The sequence below is a fragment of the Ursus arctos genome, unplaced genomic scaffold (assembly GCF_023065955.2).
Source record: "Ursus arctos isolate Adak ecotype North America unplaced genomic scaffold, UrsArc2.0 scaffold_33, whole genome shotgun sequence".
Classification (NCBI taxonomy): domain Eukaryota; kingdom Metazoa; phylum Chordata; class Mammalia; order Carnivora; family Ursidae; genus Ursus; species Ursus arctos.
In genome coordinates this window covers 1142787-1161412 of record NW_026623019.1, presented here as the reverse complement: position 1 = coordinate 1161412, position 18626 = coordinate 1142787, and the positions used below count along the sequence as shown (strand labels likewise).

General features: G+C 56.3%; 1 protein-coding gene across 1 annotated transcript in view; it reads right to left on the bottom strand.

Moving 5' to 3' along the window:
- Positions 1-18626, bottom strand: part of PHF2 (PHD finger protein 2) — a 69927-nt gene that overhangs the window by 36538 nt on the left and 14763 nt on the right. Inside the window, 1 exon segment of the mRNA XM_048218362.2 lies at positions 1784-1869. Within this exon segment, the coding sequence (XP_048074319.2) occupies positions 1784-1869 (86 nt within the window).

Below are 18626 nucleotides of genomic sequence, written 5' to 3'. Positions count from 1 at the left end.
ACACACACGTAACACACACTCGCACACACACGCACAGCCAGGGAGGGGCTGCCGGCTCCCACCAGGCTGCAGTCCCCGTATGCCCTGAGGTGGCTGGCCACAAGCACCAGGAAGGGTCGCCTGCACTGGGCTTTGAGAAGCAATACGGGGCAGCGGGGACCCCAGCACAGGGGCAGGGTCTCAGTCAGCAGGCACGTGTGCCCCAACAGTGGGTTAGCTCATGGTCAGGGAAAGGTGCTTCCGGGACGTGCAGCTGTGTTGGAGAAGTCACACTGTGTGTGAACACCGACGCCCACCTCAGCACCCCACTGTAGCCCAACCTGAGCCCAAATTCATGCAAGAGCCCAGACCACAGTAGCTGCCCCACCCTCCATCAGGACGCTCAGCTCTGTTGTGGGGACAGGCGGGGTCTCCTACCTCCAGTCCCATTCTGTCCCTGGCCCTGCCCCGGGGCTGCAGGGTGCGACCCCAGCCCCAGCCCTGTTCACCCCTGCCAGCCCTGAGCTTTCCCTGTGGCTCGTAAGGTGTCATGGAGATCGGCATCCATGAGTATCTGCTGTACGGCAGGGACCGGAGTGATCTTCGGGTAATCGGAGCAGACTCATTCTGAGCACCAGCACTGCTGGCCCCTGCGGGTAGGAGGTCAGTGAAGAGCCCAGGAACCTTCCTGCTGGTCTCATGAACTTGGCGGTGCTTTACTGCGTGATGACTGCATGCTGGGGGCTGGTGGATGAGAGCCGAACCAGAGCAGCCTCCCGGTCAGCTAGCGACGACGGCACACGGGCCAGGCACAAAGGGAGGCCGAGAACGAGAGGTGACAGCCCACCTGCCTCACCCAGCTTCCCGAGTGGCGGGGGCACAGCCAGCCTCAGTCCACAGAACAGGGGTGCTGGCACCCCCCATTGACCCCCACTGGATCCACAGGACTCACCCCACAGGAGCTATAGGGGTCCAGCCTCTGCCTTGTGAACGGACACCAGGAGGGAGGCTCCCTTTGAAGGAGAGTGACAGGCCTCCCGGTGGCCTGCGGCCAGCGGTGGTCCGCCCCAAACACACACACACACTCCTCCAGCCAACCCAGGGCTCAGGATGACAGGGCTGTGATTGGCCACCAAGGCATGGTCAGCGTCCAGACTGCACCTTTTATGAGTGCCCAAGCCCCTCGACCCAGGCCAGAAACCAGAGGCCACACTAACACCCCCACGCCATCTGTCTTGTCCCCAGGCCAGCCTCCCACCCAAGGTACCTGCAGACCAGGGCACACCCCCCCACGTGGGCTCAGCCTCAGAACTCACCTCTTAGCAGGGTCATGAGCCCCCCATGGAAGCACATTGGATGAGCCTGTTCCCAAGGAGCCCCCCAAGGATGCGTCACACCCCCAAGGGACTCTCCCTGCAGGTGGTGCCAGAAAAGGGACAGCAGATCCCCCACATGGGCACTCCCAGACCCTGCGTGGCGACGGGCAGTGGGCAGGGCTGGGCAGCCTCCTGGACAGCCGCAGCACGGTGTCCCCATCTCGGATGGGCCTGGCCCCTACAGGTGCTGGAATGTGAGGCCCCTGCCCAGGCCTCCGAAAGTCTGTGGAGTCTCTGCACAGGCAAGTGGCCTGAGCCACACCCCTGGGCAGGAGCCAACCAGGGGAGCGGCAGTGACAAGTCCACAGGGGCAGTAAGCAAGGCCAGTACGTCCCCAGGCACCTGGGTGCAACTACCCGGGCATTTCACCCAGCAAGCCAGTCCAGGGCGAGTCGGAGCTCGGGGTGGCAGCATGGCCCTGTACTTACGGGTAGACTTCCCGTGGGTTTTCTCGCAGTTCGGGCAGTGGTATATGTCGATGTCTGGGGCCTCCTCCTCTTCCACTCCCACACAGCTGAAACGAGGAAGCACAGATGTTGCCAGCGGTCAGCAACTCCTTGGGGTCCTCCCCCGCAGAAGCCAGGGCAGCTCCCAGTCACCTCTCGGGGTGGCGGGGGGCAGCATGCACGCAGGTGGGGTAGAACATGAGCCGGGACAGTGGCCCACAGGGACAGGAGGGGACGTGAGGACCAGGGACAGAGGGAGGGGCTAGGAAGGCCCTGCCGCGCACGAGCAGGCTATGCAGAGGGACAGGCCTTCCCGCAGGCCTGCCTGCATGAGAGCCACCACTGTCCTGTCGCCACAGAGCTGGGGAGGCCAAGAGGGTCTCAGAGGGGGGCTGCCCCCACCACAACACCAGGGGCAGCTGGGAGCTACGGGTCGGGCCCCTGCGGACCCCTCGAGGGACTGCCACCTGGATATCCAAAGAATAAAGTTGAATCCCCACCTCACACTATATACAAAAATTAACTAAAAATGGATTAACAACCTAAATATAAGGCCTGATGCTAAGGTGCTAAGAAGAGAACAGAGGAGTACATCTTCGTGAGCCTGGATTTGGTCATGGATTCCCAGATAGGACACCCAAAACACAAGCAACAAACGAAAAATTAAATTATAGATCATCGAAACGTAAACCTTTTGTTCACTGAAGGACGCTGGGAAGACAGTGAAAAGACAACATGGAGAATGAGAGAGAGTATTTGCACATCACGTTTCTGATGAGGGCCCAGCGTCCAGAGGACACGCGCGGCTTCACGGCCCGACAACAGAAAGACGCACAAACCAGCTTTCAAAGGGGCGAAGGACTCCAACAGGATGCTGCTCCCAGGATGAGGGACAAACAGCCAGCAAGCTCACGAGAGACGCTCCACATTCTTCGTCGTGTGGACGTCGCTGGAACGCACATTCAAACCCGCGAGAGACCCCCACGCCCACCAGAATGGCTACAATGTTTACAAGAAAAAACACCAGGAAGATTGCAGGTGCTGGCCGGGACGTGGGAAACGAGAGCCCTCTTCCACCGCCGGTGAGAATGTAAAAGCGGACAGTTTCTATGGAAATAGACGGCTCCTCAGAAAGTTAAGCAGAGACTTACTCTATGATCCAGCAATCCCACTCCCGGGCATGTGCCCCAAAGAACGCAGAGCAGGGCCTCGGACAAATCCTTCAGACAAGAGCTCGGGCAACATCGGCTACAGTAACCAGAAGACGGAAGCCACCCAACGCCCACCAGCGGACGGACGGACAAACCGACCGTGGCTGTGGCACCCCCATGCAACGGAACGGTCCCAGCCTTCACAGGAAAGGGTGCCGACGCCCGCTACAACACCATGGAGCCCAGACACACACGTCACAGCTGCAGGATTCCATTCCCGCGAAATGCACAGACGGAGGAGCCACTGCCGGTGCCCAGGCTGGGGGAGGGGAACAGGCAGTGACTGCTCAGTGGGCACGAGGTCCCCTTTCGGGGTAAAATGTTTTGGAACCGGATAGAGGCCATGTTTGCACAACACTGTGAAGATAAATGCCATTGAAGGCTCACTTTAAGATGGTTAGTTTGACGGTATGTGAATTCTCTCTCAATCAAAAGATGTGGGGCACCCGTCCCCACCACCACTGACTCGTCCTCACTAAGGCTGGCCCAGGGCTCATTCTGCCTGCGGCAGCATCAGGGACCCGACGTGTATCCTCCTGCAACAACCCTGTAGTAACGGGATCGCCACTCGCCAGTCGTACGAGGTGAGACGTGTGCCCAGACCCCACGCGCCTCCTCACTGTGTCCCCTGGTCCCCCGGCCAGGGTCAGCCACCGCAGCTCTGGGGCCCCTCGATGGAACATTGTCTGCCACGGCTGCCACGTGCCACGGTCCCAGGAGCAAGCCGGAGCCCAAAAGCCTCTGGCATACGTTTTCAGAAATATGCAGTTCACTGTTCATCTCAGAACAAACACCGAACCGAAGTGCAGGCAGTCTGAAGAGTGGGGTGTAAAAGGCAAAGCCAGCAGCAGCAAGCTGTGAGGGCGAACTCACCTGCTCTCACGATGCCAAGTGACTTTCTAAACAAGCAAAGAATTGCAAAGGAAATCAGAGAGAACGTGACGGACTGAAACAGGGCTCCCATCCGACAGCCAACGTGGATGTGCTAACTTCGGAAAACACTTACAGCAAGTACAGGAGTGTTGCAACCCTCTTGCCAGGAACCGTGCATGAAGGGCATCCCCCCACCCCCAGAAGAACAGGGCAGAGCCCAAACGGGCCCAGGGCCACAGAGAAAGAAGCCCCACCCCACTAACCACGCAGAAAGGGGAGCTAGAACCACATTACGTTAATTCACCAAACCAGACACGGTGAACGGCGAACACTGCAGGTGGGAGGCACAGTGAGGACAGCTAACGGCCAGATCACCACCGGTCTGTCTCCGCAGCCCACCCTGCCCACGAGAGCCCCCGCGTCCCTTCCTCCTTTCCGTCTCCACCAGCAGCCAGCTCCCTCGGGTGTCCTCAAACCCCCACCCACAAGGAGGAGGAGCCACTCACCCAGCCCCTTCCCCCAGGCTGGTGCACCCGCCTGACTCCTCAGGGCCCTGCACCCTGAGCCCTGGACCAGCTGGCCTCAGTTTGCTTATCCATCAGAGACCACACTGGGGTGAGCCCCCATCGCCCACACCCACCAGGAGCCATGCATTGTGAGCGAGAGGCAGAGCCCTGCAGGCATTCAGGACCCACTGGGTCTAGAAACTGGACCCAGAATCCACACCCCACGTCCATACCCCGTGTTCACACTCCAGGTCCATACGCTGTGTCTACACCCCACGTCCACACCCCACATTCACCCTGTGTCCACACCCACATCCACACATACTCCTGCCTGTGGCCCCAGGGATCCTGGGGACACACAAGGAGCCGACCCAGCACACAGGATGTCTGAGGTCAGAATACCAAGCTCAGCCCCACAGACTGCAGCCCTTTCAACAGGTCAGGGGTCAGGTGCGCAGTGGAGCGCAGAGGGAACGAGTTCCAGGCCCGGCGAAGGGAGGGAAATCAATATGCCTGAACTGCCCCCCACCCAAACACCACCTGCTGGTCCCACATGTCTGGAGGCTCCGTCATGCTCTGGAAGGCCCATACATGAACCCGCATGACAGCTGGGGAAGCTGAGGCTCAGGGTCACAAGGCGTGCACGCCAACACCCCTCCCCACAGCCCTGGGGGCCCCTTCTGTACACCAGCACGTGGGCACGCAGGTCTCACTGGAGCCGAGATGGACTGGCCACTTGCTGCTTTGTGCAGGGAGACCAGGCTAAGAGGGAGAGAGAGAGGTGGGGGCGTGGGTCCCTCTTTATGCCCACGGCACCTCAGGGCTGCCGCTCACCTGGAAGGGCCACCTGGGGCCTGATGCCAGCAGCTCCCCACGACCGGCGTGTGACAGCACGCCGGCCCTGACTGCCTGCACCTGCAGCCCTGACAAGGGCCACCTGACTGTGGGAAGCAAGGTCCTGCAGGCAGCCCCCTGGCTGTGCTGTGTGCGAGGACACACCTCCTAATTCCTCGTGTCCCAGGGTCCAAGGACCCCACAGTCAGAGTGAACTTCGTGGGGGGGCACTCAGCCACAGCGGTCCCCTCCACCTGCATGGGGAGGGCCTTTTACTGCAAAAGCTCACTTATGTTATTGTCCCAAGGTTAAGGCTTTCCCAGTGCCTCCCGAGAAATTACTTGGGAAATCACCCAAAAATCTAAGAGAACAACAGCTACGGAAAGTCATAAACATTTTCCCTGCCCTAAAGCCGGGAGCAAAGACCCGGAGTCTGGAGGAGACTCGCGGCGGCCCCCACCCTGGGCGCGCACCCTCCGCGCTCCACTGTGAGCACAGAAATGCCCAACGATCTCCCCATTCGCAGCCCCAGGGGTCAGCAAGCAGTATCTTAAAGACAAAAAGAGACCGCTGGGTCTCAGGAACGTGACCTGGCTCAGCTGCCCCTCCCGCGACTTAATGGGCAGGTGGTCAGAGAAAATCCCCAATGCGCGCGTGCCTGAGCGTGGGCGCCACACCGTGCCCCGAGGAGCCCCGGGAAGGGCCACCTGAGCCCAAGCACCAGTCTTGCCCATCTGGAGGTCCCCTCCCTGTGGAGATCACTACTGGGTCAGGACAAGAGCTGGGCCCCCAAGGACTGCTCCAGACAGAGGGACAGACGTGGGGCTCACCTTCCCGTGTCTCAGGAGGGCACCTGAGGCCTTGCCTGTCCTTGCCCCTGTGGCTGTGCGTGCTGCGGGCTGAGCGGCAGAGCCTCGGGAGGGCCCAGAGAAACACCTGACTCAGCCCTCTCCATCAAAGGCGGCCATGGGGAGCAGGCCCTAGAGTCGCCCCACACTCCAGGCCCAAGCAGGGGTTCAGAATTACTGGCTGAGGTCCAGGGACAGATCCAGGACAAGGGGCGCTGATCTGCTGAGAGCCAAGCGCAACCTACGGTCCCTGCCCCGTCCTGTCCCTATAGCACCACATTCGTATAAGGTGAATACCACAAAGACAGAGACGAAGACCGGAGACCGGAGACCAGAGACCGGGAGGCTGGCCTTGCAGAGACTATGACTGACGGCTGGGAACTGAGTGAGAGGAGCTATAGTGCCTGGGGGAGCAGGAAGAGGGCAAAGAGGGAGGGGAGGGGGAGGAAGGGGAAGGGGCAGCAAGGGCAGGGGGAGCGAGGGGGGAGGGAGGGAGAGGAAGGGGGAGCAGGGGAGGGGGAGCGAGAGGAGGGGAAGGGGGGGTAGGGAGGGGAGGAGGAGGGACAGAAGGGGGAGCGAGGGGGGAGGGAGGGGAGGACCAACAAGGGGAGGTGGAAGGAGGGGAGGAGGGGAGAGGGGAGGAGGAGGCAGGGGAGGAGGGGACAAGGAGAGAGGGGGAGGGAAAGGGGGGAGGAAAAGGAAGGGCAGAAGGAGGAGGGTGAGCAGAGCAGGGAACTGGGGCGGAGGGAGAAGGGCAGCAGCGGGAGGGGCACCGCAGGGCCAAGGGGGAGGATGAGAGCCATCCGAGAGGTCAGTTCTATCACAGAACAAGCCTCAGCAGCAGGGACACAGCAGCCAGACAATGGCAGCGTTTGTTCGACTCTGGTGAGAGCAGCAGCCCCACGGAGGGCAGGCGCCTCGGGGGCCAACCCAGGCCACCCAGCCCCAGCAGCCCCCGCGGGAGGCCACCCCAGCTGGGGGGGGGGGGCAGCAGGTGGGAGCACAGGCTGCAGAGGACACCTGAGATGTGGCCTCAGACCCTGCTGACCCTGCCCTTCCTCCTGAGGACAGCCCAGCTTCCCGGGGCCCCAGAAGACAGGATCAGTGAGTGACTGACTTTCCACAATGTGCAGGCCCCTGGGGCCCCAGGGTGGCCGTGCCATGACCGCAGAGGGAGAGGGTGTGCAGCAGGGAACACGGACCCAGGCCTCACGCCTAAAGGAGTGGAGGCCACCAGCCAGGCTGGTGACCCATGTGGGGGGGAGCCCACCGTGGCCGTCAGTGGGCTGAGATGCTCAGAGTGCATCCTGGACACGGACCCAAGCCCCACACACCACGGGCCACAGCAGGAGCCAGCCACCCGGGTATGCAGCCACGAAAGCAGTGAGAGTCAGGGACGTGGAGCTGTCACCATGTCATCTCAGGCACACACGGTGCTCAGTGCTCAGTGTGGCCAGGGTGCTGCTAGGCCACCTTTAAAAGAACGAAGTTCATCTTGAAGTGCTTACATGGATCCCAGAGTGGAAAACACACACTAGAGAACAAGGTATGCATCCTCCTGGTGGAGAACCCACAACAAAACTGTGCATGTGTGCGTGTGTGCATGTGTACATCTTGTGTGCGTGCGTGTGTGCCTGCGCGTGTGCCTGCATGTGGGGTGCGTGCGTGAGCGTGTGCGTGTGTGCATGTGCATGTGCCTGCGTGTGGGGTGAGTGCATGCGCGTGTGCCTGCGTGTGGGGTGCGTGCGTGAGCGTGTGCGTGTGTGCATGCGCGTGTGCCTGCGTGTGGGGTGCGTGAGCGTGTGCCTGCGTGTGGGGTGCGTGCATGAGCGTGTGCGTGTGCGTATGCACGTGTGCCTGCGTGTGGGGTGTGCGCGTGCGTGTGTGCCTGCTAGTGGGGTGCGTGCGTGAGCGTGTGCCTGCGTGTGGGGTGCGTACATGAGCGTGTGCGTGTGTGCATGCATGTGCATGATGGTGTACATGTGCATGAGTGTGTACGTGCATGTGTGCATGTGTGCCTGTGCTCCTCTCTGAGCTCCTTCGACCACTGGCTTGGAAGCCAGCGGTGAGACCTGTGGAGGGAGGTCACGTTTTCAGGAGCACATGACCAGTGAGACTGGGGACTGGTTTGATCTGAGCCCCCAGTGACCTGGCATCCAGCACTGAGTCAACCCCACAAAGGTTACAGCTAATGTAAGTGCCGTGAGCCCAGTAAGTAGAGAGACAGCAGGTGGAGTGGGGGGCACAAAACACTGAAGAAACTGGCCAAGCACGAGGGACCTGAAGGGGTGGGAGGACCGCTGACACTTGTAGAGGCAGCACATGCGGGTCACAGGCGCCACCACAGCCTGTCCGCCAGGGGAGGCCTGGGCTCCCAGCTCCCGGCTCCCTGGGCAGAACCCACATCCACCCTCGGGGCTGCCAGGCCCCTGTGGAAACAAGGGCTGGGGGCCCACAGAGGAAATGGCTTTTCCAAGGTCATCCCGTGGGAATCCCTGCTCTGCCCTCCAGCCAGGCAGGGCTCTCCGGAACCCCAGGGGCAGGACCCTGCCCACAGAGCTTTCCCAGGGCCCAGGCTCCCGCCCAGCCTGGACAGCCTACACCTCACTGTTCGCGTTTGTGAAGTATGTCCTGAATCCACAATCAAACTGCATCATAGCTTTTCCTATTATTATTATTGTCAAGAGTGTTGATTTAACATAAACCACAACTTCTATAACCCTGTTCTGACAGTTATTTATTTTTTTAATTATAGGAGGAACCTCAGAAAAAAATTAAAAAGAAAGTGGCCCCTTTCAATTGCAGAGGGGAGGGACGGGCAGGGCCTGCCCTCCGAGGCTCCCAGGAGCTCAGTGGTGGCAGCGGACCCCACCGGTCACACAGCCAGGACTCGGGGGCGGGGGCGGGGTGGGGCTGCAGGACCCACGCTGGATGGCTTCTCCTGAGGTACTGCCCTGTGTGCCTCGAGCTATTCTTTGGGGCAGGAATTCCACACCCCACATGGATTCCAAGGCAAAAAGTAGGAACGCACACAAGATTAGTGTGCAAGGTGAGTTGTCCATGATTACTCGAGACAGCAAAATCAGGAGCAGCGAACCCTCCCGCCAGAAGGTCAGACACCCCAGCCCTGCTGCTCTCTCCCAGCAGAATGTCCCACGGCCATTAAGTCTCGGTTCGTAGACGTGTGTGCGTTTCGACACTTAAGGCCCGGCACACTAACGCCGCAGCCGTGCTCACAGCCCACCCGGGGCAGCGCCACGCCGGTTCCAGCCGACAGCAGCCTGTTCTCTCCTTCCTCTCCTCTGTGCCTTCCTAAGCCACCGGAAAGGAGAGTGTCTTCCTTTCCTAAAAGGCAGCAAAGTCCTGCTTTCTTCCGAAGGTCAGAATGGCTTCCAAGTGCCCCCCGCCCAGCTCACCTTCTCCCATCTTTCCCAGGTCCTGGTGCCCCATGGAGAAGGCCTCCGGAGCTATCCACCCTGCGGGGAGCCTGCCACAGGGGAGAGGCTGGGCTGGCAGGAGGAAACAGGGGAGGCGGGGCAGTCCGACGCCTGCATACAAGTCTGAGTGGCCAGGGAGCACGGAAGGCATGGTGGGGGTGCCCTCCTCGCCAGTCACTGGCCATGGTGATTTCCCTCCCCCTTCCTGCCCTCTCCCTCGCCAACCTCAACCCCTGCTTCAGGGCTGCCCCACTCCCCCCATTCCTGCCTGCTGGTCTCTGGAGGAGGCCCAGAAACTGGTCGCGGACACATTTCCACATGGTGCAGCCATGGGGACACATGGGGACAACCCGGTCCTCACTCAGCTTCAATGCAGTCACTGGCCATGTGTCAGACTCAAGATGGGCCCTGAGACCCTAACTGTGCCAGCAACAGCTCAATCCCTGAGTACCAGACACTGGCCCAGGAGCCACGTGAGCTTCTCCACGTGACGGGAAAAACCACAGTGTGGGAAGCGACATGCCCCAGGTCACACACAGGGGGCAGTCCTTCCCGAACACAGGCATGGGTGACATGTGTGGGCCCACTCAGGATTCCACTGAGCAGCCACTGTCCAACCAGTTTGCTGATTCCACCCTGAGAGCCTCAGGCCCCACATGCAAAGGGAAGTGAGGCCCAGAGAGGCCTGAGGGAAGAGGTGAGAGTGGGTGGGGATGGGCACACCACTCCCTGGAGCCTCTGCAGCTTCCAGTCGGCGGAGGACCCACGTGCAGGGGGAGCAGAGGAGGCACAGTGAAGGGGTGGGGTATAGAGAGGACCAGACACCTGATGCAGCCAGTTGCCCAGAGAACGAGTCACAAAGAGGACTGGAAAGAAAACGGAGGGGACGGCAGGCCTGGCCCAGCCAGGAGAGCCTGCCCCCCTGCACACGTGCACAGGGTGATGGGACACCTGCCGTGGCCTGGGCCTCACTCCCTCCTGGAGGGTGGCCAGTTTGGGGACTCAATGCCCTGGGATCCCTGAGGGTCACACAGACTGTGTAGCTCCAACCTGGCCCTCGTGAGGATCTGGCCACAGAGCAATGACGGGGCTGCGGGGACCCAGGTGAAGTCTGTCTGCTAAGTCCAACATACAGATCCATGGGAAAAAACGATGTGATCAGTGTCAGAAGCCACTAGGCTTTGGGGTGACTGTTCCACACCCACAGATAACCAGGACTACAGGGAGGAACTGTGTGCTCAGAAGAGACGGAAACAGGCTCTGAAACACAAAAAGCAACTGTTCTCCCAGCCTTGCCTGCAGGACAGGTGAGTTCCAGAGGGGCTGCGAATATAACCACAGCACTGTGTCTGGCACACAGGACGGTCTCATGAGGACAGCTTCCTGCCTGTCATAGCCACTGTCGCCATTACCCTCATCATCACCATCATCACCACCATCCTTGTCACCATCGTCATCACCACCATCACTATCACCACCATTGTCATCACCATCATCACCACCATCCTCGTCACCACCATCACCATCATCATGATCACCATCGTCACCATCATCACCATCATCACTACCATCATCACCACCATCACCACCATCCTCGTCACCATCAACTCTCATTGTCACCATCATCACTACCATCGTCATCATCAGCATCATCACCACATCCTCATCACCATCACCACCATCACTATCACCACCATTGTCATCACCATCATCACCACCATCCTCGTCACCACCATCACCATCATGATCACCATCGTCACCATCACCACCATCATCACTACCATCATCACCACCATCCTCGTCACCACCATCACCATCATCATGATCACCATTGTCACCATCACCACCATCATCATTATCACCATCGTCACCACCATCACCATCATCATGATCACCATCATCACCATCACCACCATCACTATCATCACCATCATCACCACCATCATCACCACCATCCTCGTCACCATCACCACCATCACCACCATCCTTGTCACCGTAGCCATCATCACCACCATCATTGTCACCATCAACTCTCATTGTCACCATCATCACTACCATCGTCACCATCACCATCATCACCACATCCTCATCACCATCACCACCATCACTATCATCACCATCGTCATCACCATCATCACCACTACCCTCATCACCATCACCATCATCACCACCACCACCACCATCCTCATCACCATTATCATCACCACCACCGCCACCATCCTCGTCACCATTATCACCACCATCATCACCATCACCATGATCACCATTGTCGCCATCATCACCACCATCCTCGTCACCATCACCGTCACCACCACCCTCGTCACCATCACCATCATCACCACCACCACCACCATCCTCATCACCATTATCGTCACCACCATTGTCACCATCACCGTGATCACCAACGTCATCATCACCACCATCATCGCCATCATCACCACCATCCTCGTCACCATCACCATCATCACCTCCATCACCACCATCATCGTCACCATCAACACTGTCACCATCACTCTCATTGTCACCATCACCACCATCCTCGTCACCACCATCATCCTCACTACCACCACCGTCACCATCACCATCGTCACTGTCACCATCATCACCATCATCATCGTCACCCTCATCACTGTCACCATCACCTTCATCTTCACCATCATAACCATCGTCCATCATCACCCAAGGGCCCAAGTCCGTCATGTGGACTTAACTGAAACAATGCACTCCTAAGGGCTGCCTTCTTCAACCTTACTCCTAAAGCATTTAAAAGCTCAAAACCACACCTGCAGGTTTAGTTTAGTGAGGTGTCTGGTGGAGGGAAGTAAGCAGGTCACACAGGCTCGTGGCTCTAATCAACCACGGTCACCTCAGGGCTGCCTCTGGGCCCGAAGGGAACCTGGCCCTTGTCACGCTCCGCAGAGATGCAGCCAACTGGGACAGCTCTCCACGGCTCTCCGAGGGTGCCCTGCCACCAGCCTCATGAATGCAAGGATCCAAACATTCCTAACAAGGAAGAGCAGCACCAGGAGTGAAAAATACGAAGTACTCAAACCACGGACTGCTTCTGCGGCATCCTGTGTGCCTCACAGAAACCTCAGTCCACACGGGAACTGTGCGTCAAGGATACAGTAAACAGTAGGAAGACTGGGGGGGAGACACAAAACTGTGCCTGACCAGTGATTTAAGTCATGACTTTAAGTAGACACTTTACAGAAAACACATAAATTACTTTTAAACATGGAAGGAGATGCAGCAGCATTTGTAGTAAGAGGTGCGACCCAGTGTGAGAAGGGCTCCGCCCGTCGGCCGGGCAGCCTGACACACGGACAAGCACCCTCCCGTGTCCTCAGCAGAACACGCTGGCACGGCCTCTAAGGTGGGAGCTGCTGACACAGAAAGTATGCCTTCCCTTGACTGTGATTCTGCCCCCAAAACGCCCGGGGACACGGGCGCGGGTGTCAACGGGGCGCTTACGGCAGCAGCAACCAGGTGTCCATCATGGAAAACCTAGGTACGTATCTTTAATGCCCAGAAGTACAGACTCTACCCTTGCTGACCCGGGACCACCGCCAGGATATGCTGCTCAGCGAACGACATGAGCTGCAGTAAAGGTGCATGGTACACACCTGTTTTTTGTTGGGTATTTGCTGGAAACGCACACACATGCTCCTCTGTGGCCAGAATGTTCTGGGAAGACTCAGAAACCTGACCCCACTGACCATCTCTCTCAAGGATTGGTGGTTAGCAGGGAGGGGACAACTTGTCACTGGAGACAAGTTTTTGATGTTAATTTTTTCCCTATGTGTGCATATTATTATCCCCCTTCATAATGTTTAAAGAACTGTAATCACAATACACTGATTTGATTCAAAGCAAAGCTGCTTAAATTTTTTTTATATATACAAACAGACTTTTAAAAGGTACTCTTCTGACTCTAACAAATGTATCTGTAGAGAACGCGGATCAAACACAGGGCTGACCCACGCTCGTGGTGAGCGGCCACAACTTTCTGAGAGCAGCTTTAAGTGGGCAAGAAGTTAAGGCTCCCGCGGTGTCAGAGACGAAAGGGACTTGGCAAAACTCCCTCGAGTCCAGCCCTCTCACCTGTGAGATGGAGACACTGAGGCCAAGCATGGACAGTAGGCCCACCGAGCCCAGGTTCACACCTTCTACAAACCATGGTCGGTGCTGTTCTGGGGCCCCGAGGGAGGAAGGAGGCATGAGAAGCCCTGGCAATCACAGGTCTCCACGTGAGCAGGCCACAAGAGACCAACCACGTCTCCCCATAGCAGGGACCCGGGGGTCATCCAGAACACCCTGCCAAATAGGCCCTGACTGTGCACGGGGCCAGAGCATGGGTGTGGGGACAGAGGGGCAGCCCCCACTCAGCCCAGCAAGGAGCAGAGACGAGAGCGTGGTGACCCAAGGGCAGCACAGGCCCACAGGGCAACTTGTGGACGCACATGGAGCACTGTCAGATCCCCTGACTTTTCAAGACAATTGGGAAATGCACATGTCTAGGTGAAACCTCCGGATTTTTCTGTATCACAGCCAACGGAACTGTTTCTGATAACCCTACATGGACCAACATCATAAGCCCAACAGCACGCTGGCTGGCGGTTTGCAACCTCTGCCCCTCTTCCCCCAGGAGTCACCTGAGCAGCATGTCCCCGCCTTGCCCGCCTGAGGCTCCCTCCACTACCTGGCCTCACCAGTCTCCTCTCCATGGCCAGGCCTCAGTGGTGATGTCCTCAGTGGCAGCCCTCCTCCCCAGCTAACACAGGGTCTGCACACACCCTGACCAAGAGGCAGACCAGCAGCCTGGGGACCACATCTGTCCTAGGAGATTCCGGGCCTTGCCTCTCTGGGACATCTGAATGAAGAAGCAAGAGCAGAACTGGTGTGCAACCACTGGTGTCCTGGGCCCCCCCAGGCCTCAGCAGCATCAAGATGAGTGGGCAGGGGGAGGAGGCTGGTCCGGGCACTGCCCCTGGGGGCCTCCCTCAGCATCCCTGTCCAGAAACTACAGCGAGAAAACCTGACCAGCAGCCCCCTGGGAGCAGCAGAGACAAAAAAAAACTCACAAACCAAAGTATCCAACAACAGGGGAGCTGTTAGGTCAGTACCCACCTAATAGATTGTTATGCCCCCAAATGTTTTACACTGTAATATGAGGAAACAGCATACCAATCACCCAGGAGAGGGGCACACCTGTACAGAAGTTGTAAGTGAGCACTTCTAGACAGTGACATAAAAGGGGGACAGTTTTCTTGCCTTTAAAATAGTTTTTTTGCAACAAAAAAATTACAAGGCATACAAGATAAAAACACAGGTCTGAAGAGACAGGAAAAGCAAAAGAGCCCAGGTATAGCAGAGATCTCAGAATGATCAGATCAGAAATCTAAAAGAACCCAGATAAATATGCTGAGGGCTTTAATGGAAAAGGTGGACTGCGTGTGAGAACAGATGAACAGCGTAAACTGAAAGATGGAAACTCAAAGAAGGAAACAAGAGGAAATCCAGAAATCAAAAACACAGCAACACAAAAATGCCTTCGAGGGGCTCATCACTGGACTGGGCAAGGCCAAGGTGGGGCACCTGGGTGGCTCAGTCAGTTAAGAGTCTGACTCTTGGTTTCAGCTCAGGTCATGATCTCAGGGTCATGGGGTTGAGCCCTGCATCAAGGTCCGCACTCAGTGGGGAGTCTGCTGGAGATTTTCTGTCTCTCTCTGCCCCCCCCCCCACTCACACTTGGTCTCTCTCTCTCTCTCTCTCTCTCAAATAACTAAATAAATCTCTAAAAAACAGAATCTGTGAGCTTGAAGATAGGTCAACAGAAAATCCCAAAACTGGAGAGCAAAGCAGAGAAAGGAAGGAAAACATGGAACAGAATATCCAAGGTCCGTGGGACAACTACAAAGGAGTAACGTACACGTGACAGCAAGGCCTGAAGAGACAAAGGAGAGAGGAAACGAGGACAGATCTGAAATCATAATGGCTGAGCATTTTCCAAAATTAATGACAGACCTCAAACCCAGATCCAGGAAGCTCAAAGAACAGAAAGCAGGATAAATGTCAAACAAATATACACTTTAGCAAATCATATTCAAACTGCAGAAAATCAGAAATGAAGACAAAATCTTGAAAATAAAAAGAGCCGTGGAGGGAAAATACCTTATCTACAGAAGAGCAAGAGTAAAAATTATAGCAAACTTCTCCTTAGAAATTATGCAAATAGGAAGAGCAGAGTGAAACATTTATAGATTTGAAAGAAAAAAAAATACCAACCTAGAATTTTGTATCCTAAAAAATTATCCTTCAGAAGTGAAAAAGTAACAAAGACTTTCTCAGACAAACAACTGAGGGAATTTATCACCAGTAGGACAGCCTTGGAAAAAATGTTAAAGAACTACCTTCAGAGTGAAGGAGAGAATATAGGTCACAAATTTGGATATTCTAAAGAAAAGAAGAGTGCTAGAGAAGCATAAATTAAGGAAATACAACATATTTTATTTTTCATATTGTTACTGATAGAGAATAGTTTGTGCAAAACAAAGTAGCAACAATGTACTTGATTATGGCTTAGAAATAAATGACATAGACGGCAGCACTTGCACAAGGACAGAGGAAGGATCTGGGAATGCTTCGAGGAGCCTGCACAATCTTTAACAGCATACTTGCAAGTGGGCCAGGCTTAGCCATAAGGACATATGTTGCAAATGCAAGGGCAACTGCTAAAAAAAAAAAAAAAAAAAAAAGTTAAAAAAGAAGTCTTATTGATATGCTAGAAAAGGGGGAAAAATGAAATCATGCACTTCTAAATAACGTAGACTCAAAGAAGTTTGAGGAAAAATTTTAAAGTATTTCTAACTACATGGAAATGAAATACTTATCAAGATTTGTGGGTGCAATGAAAGTAGCGCTTAGAGTGTGATTCATAGTGTCGAATGCGTATGTTACAAAAGAACATCTAAAACCAATCATCTCCGCTTCCACCTGAGGAAACTAGAAAAAGAAAAGAAAATCCAAAGTAAGCAGACCACATAATGAAAATGAGAGCAGAAATCAATGAAATTGAAGACAGCAAATAAATAGAGAAAAGTCAAGGAAAGCACAAGATGATTCTTTGAAAAAATCAGTACACTGATATGCCTCTATCCAAGTTAACAGAAAGAGAGAGAAGACATAAATTACTAATATCAGAAATGCAAGAGGGGCCATCACTACAGATCCCACAAACATTAAAAGCACAGTAAAGGAATATTATGAACAACTCTATGCCCACACATTTAATAACCTAGATGAAAAAAATCTATTCCTTGAAGGATTCAATCTACTGAAAACTCACACAAGGAGAAATAAATAATCTAATTAGTCTACATCTATAAAAGAAATTGAATCAATAATTAATAACTTTGCAAAACAGAAAATACCCGGGCCCCGGGGAGGCCGCCTGAGAGGCGTTCCTGCAGGACCAGGACAGGCTCCTGGAGAAGGCCAGCCTGAGGGCGAGGAAGGCTTCCTTCTCTGTGCAGGTGTGCAGGTAAGGGTGGGCTGGACAAAGGTGCAGGGTCCTGCCCCAGGACAGACTGGCAGGGACTCAGGAAGCACCCCTGCAAGCCCCAACTCTGGCTACGGGTTGCCACTTGAGTCTGCAGATTACAGGGGCAGGCATGGTCCCCAGAAGCTCAGGTGAGGGCTGGCCAGGGAAGCCGAAGTGACAGTCCACGACCCCAGCTGTGTGGACAGGAGGAATCCAGCATCAGCAGCATTCTAGGGGGGTGGCCATGGCCCCTTAAAAACCGCTACAGGACAGACTGTGTCCACTGCCTGTGAACACCCTGTGCTCTGTAGCTGGAAATGCCCATCCCAGCTAGGAGCCAACTGTCTCTTCCCTTCGCTGGCCAGCCAAGCACTGACAGGCCCTGGGGTGGGGGGGCAGATATGCAGAGCTGGGCTGTGCCCCACCTGTGCCATGTGACCCAGGGCACCAGTGCCATCAGCCAGGCCAGCCGCTTCTGCAGCCCAGGGGCCTCTGTGGGAGGCAGCAGACCTGGGCATCCACATCCACTCCTCAGCACCCTTCCCACATCTGTGCCCCCACCAGTCCAGACTACCTAGGGGTTCCCTTCTTGATGAAGAAGCCCAGGCTCTGGGGCAACTAGAAGGCTCTGTCTCCCCAGGGCCCCACCTGTCTGTCCCAGCGCTACAGCCGCCCCTAAGCGGCAACATCGTGGGACGACAGCCACGCAAGGAGCCTCTGACCCAAACCCTGTCTGCTGAGACTCTGTCCCAAACACACACTCCCAAGACAGTAGGACAATGTTTTGCGGTGCTTCTGGGGCCCCCAGTGCCCCACACAGATGACCTGAGGGGGGCTACCAGCCATGGAGGGACTCCTGGGCAGCATGCCCTGGAAATCTGAGGCCAGGGGAAAATGGGAAAGGATTGCAACCTGGGGACATGTCTGTGGCTGTGCGTCCTGCAGGCCGGGCCCAGGGCAGCCCAGGGGTGGGGGAGTGCTGCTGGGCCTCATTCCTCAGAAGGCTACAGGAGGGTCAACTGATGGAAGTCTCCTCAGTCCCTCTGCCTCCGCCACTGCTGCCACGGGCCAGCCCCCGGAAAGGCCTTGGCCGGCAGGCGCGGAAGCCAGGCCAGGCCAGGCCTGCCCAGGCCGGCGGCCGCACAGGCTGGCTATGAGCACTGCGCTGGGGCGGGACTGCCGAGGCAGGCGGGAGGGGCGCCAGGGGCGGGAAGTGACACTGAGGGGCAGGTGCCACAGAGGGCACTCCCCCAGCTCAAATTTCCAAACTCAGGAGATGAGGGAAAGCAGGACTAGCCCTCATCAGTCACAGAGCCAACTCACAGAGAACACAAAGTCCTTTTAAAGGACCACAGGGGCGGGGGGCACTCACACTCAGCGGAAGAAATGGTCAGACAAACCTGCAAACACAAGAACTTCTGGAAATGAACGACACTAGAATCTAAAACTCCATGAACACTTTAAGCAACAAATTAGACACATTTGTTTAATACTTCGGATCAGAGGGCGGACCAGAGTCTTCCAGAATGCACACACAGCCGGAGAGGACGCCCAACAGCTCTACTCCTGGACG